The sequence below is a fragment of the Silurus aristotelis genome (genome assembly GCF_946808225.1).
Source record: "Silurus aristotelis genome assembly, chromosome: 8".
Classification (NCBI taxonomy): domain Eukaryota; kingdom Metazoa; phylum Chordata; class Actinopteri; order Siluriformes; family Siluridae; genus Silurus; species Silurus aristotelis.
Window position 1 is genome coordinate 29,265,608 of NC_139581.1, and position 5,536 is coordinate 29,271,143.

Consider the following 5,536-nt stretch of genomic DNA (forward strand, 5'->3'; position numbering starts at 1 on the left):
CTAATACTACTACTACTACTACTACTATTACCACTACTACTACTAATACTAATACATATACTACAACTACTACTAATACTACTCATACTAATACAGATACTACTAATACTAATACAGGGTCTACTACTAATATTAATACTACTAATACAGATACTACTACTACTACTAATACATATACTACAACTACTACTAATACTAATACTGATACAGGGTCTACTACTAATACTACTCATACTAATATTAATACAGATACTAATACTAATACTACTACTAATACTACTACTACTACTAATACTATTACCACTACTACTACTAATACTAATACATATACTACAACTACTACTAATACTACTCATACTAATACAGATACTACTAATACTAATACAGGGTCTACTACTAATATTAATACTACTAATACAGATACTACTACTACTACTAATACATATACTACAACTACTACTAATACTAATACTGATACAGGGTCTACTACTAATACTACTCATACTAATATTAATACAGATACTAATACTAATACTACTAATACTAATACTAATACTACTCATACTACTACTAATACATATACTACTACTACTAATACATACATATACTACTACTACTACTAATAATAATAATAATACAGGGTCTACAACTACTACTAGAGATTATGACTACTACAGGGACTAACAATGGTATGTTGTACTTTCTAAACTTTGGAGCCTCCTTCCATTACTGCAACTACTATTATTCATGTTACTAGAGCTATTACGTTTACTGGGATTAATAGTGCTACTACTACTAAAGTGACTACTAATGTTCTTATTGCTATTACTATTGCCAGTGGCGGGCAGTCAGGGCCAGCAAATCCTTCTCTGCTGCCTAAACACTATCAGAAGCACTGACCTACATTTACAACATAAATTCTAATATTTGTTCCATGAAATTGTATTAATTTATTCCCAACAGTTTATTCTCTTCATTTCGTAGTGTTTCTCTTGGCTGCACTGCTTCCAGTACGTGTATGTGGATAAGTTTTTGTCCGATCAGATTTCAGCCTCTATGTGCTGCCATGTCAATCTAATCAAGTCAAGTCAAGTCAAGTTTATTTGTATAGCGCTTTTCACAACAGACATTGTCTCAAAGCAGCTTTACAGAAAACAACAGTGAAGGTGAATGGTGTGCGTTTGTCCCTGATGAGCAGCCGTGGCGACAGTGGCAAGGAAAAACTCCCTTAGATGATATGAGGAAGAAACCTTGAGAGGAACCAGACTCAAAGGGGAACCCATCCTCATATGGGTGACATCAAAAGTTTGGTCATAAATCTTTCAACAATACAGAACAATTTGTGATCATCATAGATCCAGCATCAGCTTCTCCATGCCAGGGCCTTTAAACACTCGGCATCTACTTCTCCATGATCATCCATAGGTCCATAATCTTCACGAGGTGGGATGTGACTGGAGCTGGCCAAACCTCAGGAAGCCTCGGGATGGGGAGAGAAAGAGAAGCAGTGGAGAGGAATTAGCGTAGCTGCTGTTCATGATATTAACAGCACAAGTTGATAATGTGCATGTGATCAGATGTTCTGGAGCACAAGGTTGTGATGTGATGTGTGTGATGTGTGTTATGTGTAGGCTTTGCTAAAAAGATATGTTTTTAATCTGCACTTAAACTGGGAGAGTGTATCTGAACCCCGAACACTGTCAGGAAGACTATTCCAGAGTTTAGGGGCTAAATGTGAAAATGCTCTACCGCCTTTAGTGGACTTTGCTATTCTAGGAACTACTAGAAGCCCAGAGTTTTGAGATCTCAGGGAGCGTGACGGATTGTAGCGTGTTAAGAGACTGGATAGATACATGGGAGCCAAACCATTTAGTGCTTTATAAGTGAGTAGCAGTAGTTTGTAGTCTATTCGAAACTTAATAGGAAGCCAATGTAGGGACGATAAGATTGGGGTTATATGATCGTATTTTCTTGACCTAGTAAGAACTCTTGCTGCTGCATTCTGAACTAACTGAAGCTTGTTTATTAATGATGCAGGACATCCACCTAGTAATGCATTACAGTAGTCTATTCTAGAGGTCATAAACGCATGGACGAGCTTCTCTGCATCAGATATAGATAACATATTTCTTAACTTAGAAATATTTCTAAGGTGAAAGAAGGCTGTTTTTGTAACTTGATTGATGTGATTTTTGAAAGATAAGTTGCTGTCTAAAATAACTCCCAGGTCTTTTACCGTTGAACTAGTAGTTACAGAACAACCGTCTAAATGCAGGCTGAGATGCTGGAGCTTCTGTGTACTATAATCTGCCAAGGGCCTTCAGAGTCAGTACTGCATGCTCTTTTACCTCAGTCTCTATTAGCAACGGGCCTGTTTATTTAACAAACAGATTTCATATTCTCCTCCCAGGGCAGCTCGCTGAATAGCGTCAGCATTTTTCCGTCCTCTGATTGGTTGGTCAGAGAGAAACTGCTACAACCAAGTTCGACTGGCAAAACACGTGTGTAGTTCTGCACACATTAATACATCTGTTAGACTTTGGTCTCAGACAAAAATCCATTTTTCTTTTTTAACCTTTCGAGTTCAGGTTGTTTTTTTAGCTCTGGTAAGTTTTTTTTCTTTTTCTCTTAAATTGCCCTGCTTCTCTCTCTGCAAAGTGCTTTTTCAACCTTCAGAAACCTGCAAGGGATTTTGACATTTGATGTCATAGTGGACTAAATTGGTCAGCTGTAGTGACTGGAGCCTGAGGCGACTGCCCGGCTTTGTCCGGTTTAAAGCTATACTTCGGCTGATCGGTGTTGAGTCACGGTTATCTTCTATCTATCTACTACTTCCCGTGAATACAGCCGCCGTTGCTAATGTTGCTAATGCATCAGGGAAATCGAATTGAGTGCTGTTGTCGATCAAAAGCCGATCGACGTTCAATGTTGCCCGTGCTCCCGTTTAAAATCGGACGCAATTTCGGGTCTGGTTGCTTGAAGATTGTTGAAGTGAAGCGTGAACCTATCAAGATACGGGTGGGTGAAGAGGTCAATCTCAGATGCAATTGTAGGCAAGAGCAGCTATAATGAAACATGCAAAGGATCCAGTTCGGCAGTCAGGAGCGTGGTCAGGAACAAGCACAAGACCGGGCGAATATGCAGACGGAAAAGAAAATTTGAGCGAAAACAAGATCAAGGACAGAAATTTAGGTTTGCTAAACGTTAAGGAAATGAAGTACAAGCGAAGATTTTGTGAAAGTCATTCCCCTTTTGTATGCTAGTATGCTTGTGTGCACAAGTTGGTATCAAAAAGTTTCATTATATTATATTAAAACCTTCTGCTCTGTCTGCAGGTGCAGTGGCTGTTCTCATCCCCCGCTTGGATCTGGTGATCTCATTGGTCGGTGCAGTGAGTAGCTCCGCCCTGGCGCTAGTCTTCCCACCCCTGGTAGAACTGATCGCTTGTTCCGCTCGTCCCTCCGCGTTCCTCTTCCTCAAGGACCTGTCTATCGCTCTGATCGGATTCCTCGGCTTCGTCACCGGAACTTACGTCACGTTAGGCGAGATTTTTTACCCGTCTCCGTGACGACCGGGACTAAGCCACACCCACTGCCATATAAAGTGATAATGCACTCCGAATACTATTTTTTAGAAATGACTTTTTTTCATTCCAGATGTACACTGCCATCATCTCACCGTTGGTGTGTGTGTGTGTGGGAGGGGCTCCATGTGAAAATAAGACTATTGAAATGCCCAGCGTGGTGTGTTACATTGCTCCTGCTCTGTGTGCGAGTGCGCGAGTGTGTTTATACACCGTTCTATACACTGTATTGTTATATACCCTTTTGATTAGACGGATTTATTATTAATAAATTAATTGCTTTAACAACCATTTGTTGATTTTGAAAGATTTCATTCCCGGATTATGATTGGTGCAACCAATCCGTGGCCAGGAGCCAATCACGTGGGTAGACAGAGATTTCTTTGTGTCTTATGCTCAGGTATGTAGAAGAGGGAAAACAGCACTTTCTGAGTGTCTTACTCTCAGGGATGCAGTAGAGGGCAGACAGCACTTCCCGGGTGTCTAACATTTAGGTATGTAGAAGAAGGCAGAAGGTGCGTTCCTCTGAGCATGATGATCTGAGACACCATAAGCTAATACTAATACATAGCTGTACTATGGTCAGAGAGAGTTATTGGGTGGGTTTAAAAAAAATCTGTTATACATTTACATTGATCGAAGCCCCGCCTACATTTCTGGTCAATTTGATCAGATACCAGGTTATTATTGTGACATTTATTAAATGTTCATTATATTCGTGTCGCATATTAATTAGCCAGTAAAGTCATTTATGATGTTAATTAAATTTTAGTGCAATAATAATAATAATAATAATAATAATATATTATGATTATATTTAGTTTTCTGAATATTTTTCAGAATTACATTTGAATTCAATCTTTTTAATATTGTTTTACTATTATTATTTTTCCACATCAATTCAATCGTATGTTAATTTATTCATTCATTCATGGATTATTGAACTGATCAATCAAATTCCTCCATTAAGCAGTGAATCAATTATGAATCAATTATTGATTATGATGATGAATTACAATAGTGGTGTTTTTGCACATTTTTATCGCACAGCAATTGTAATCAAAATGCATAAAAGTCTTAAACATCAGCAGCTGAAATCTCTCGTTTTGATAAAAAGCGCTCATCAGGACCTTTTATTGAGCATATTGCCACCTCACAGCCTCGGGGACGTCTTTACAAGCGCCGCACAGCTGGATTTGGAGTGGATAGGAAGCGTCTATGAAGTGACATTCGGGTTTCTGCGCAGATGTTCCTCAAGGTTCAAATGCAGCCTTCATTTAAAATTGAAGTTCACAATGTTGTTGTGTGGCGCTAGAGCAGGTAATGCATTTATTCTTCCTTCAATTCTGACCACTGTTTCTGTCCCTAATGCTGGAGAACACTACGCTTCCACCACCGTGCTTCACTGACGCGCTCCCTGGCCAACGTTCTCTCAACTCGGGTACTGAATTGTGCCTGGTATCCGTGCCATGCAATTTCTCTTGATGCTATGCATGCTTGTTGTCATGGTAACATTGTACAGAATTTGTTTTTAAATGGAGCTTTTTATCAAGCACACACGCCTGCCAGCCAATCAGAAACGAGTATTCTTTTGTTGGTAGCATTGGTATTGTTCTGATTTACATTTTGTCCACACACACACACACACACACACACACACACACACACACACACATTCTTGCCGTTTCTTTCCATTTCTCCTTTTTGCCATCTCATCCTTTTTTCCTGCTTCTTCTTGAATTCTTTTCACCCTCCTTCCTTCTGTCAGTTTGTCTATCTTTCAATCGCTCTTTTTCTTTTTCTTGTAATGGAAGTTTGTGTTCTGTCTGTTTCTCTATTTCTTTTCCTCCATGTGTCTCTTTCACCTCTTTCTTTCTGTCAGTGTGTCTAAATTTGCATCACTCTTTCTGATTCTCTCTATTGTTCTTTCCTTTTCTCTTTCTCGCCATCTCT

The 5,536-nt window shown here is 39.1% G+C and overlaps 1 protein-coding gene across 3 annotated transcripts in view; it reads left to right on the plus strand.

Moving 5' to 3' along the window:
* Nucleotides 1-3,874, plus strand: part of slc36a4 (solute carrier family 36 member 4) — a 16,639-nt gene extending 12,765 nt beyond the window's left edge. For all 3 annotated transcript variants that reach the window (XM_083549084.1, XM_083549085.1, XM_083549086.1), the window contains one exon: nt 3,336-3,874. In XM_083549084.1, coding sequence (XP_083405210.1) covers nt 3,336-3,568 — 233 coding nt within the window. In that variant the 3' untranslated portion in view covers nt 3,569-3,874. The remainder of the gene's footprint in view (nt 1-3,335) is intronic.
* Nucleotides 3,875-5,536: the final 1,662 nt, after the last annotated feature.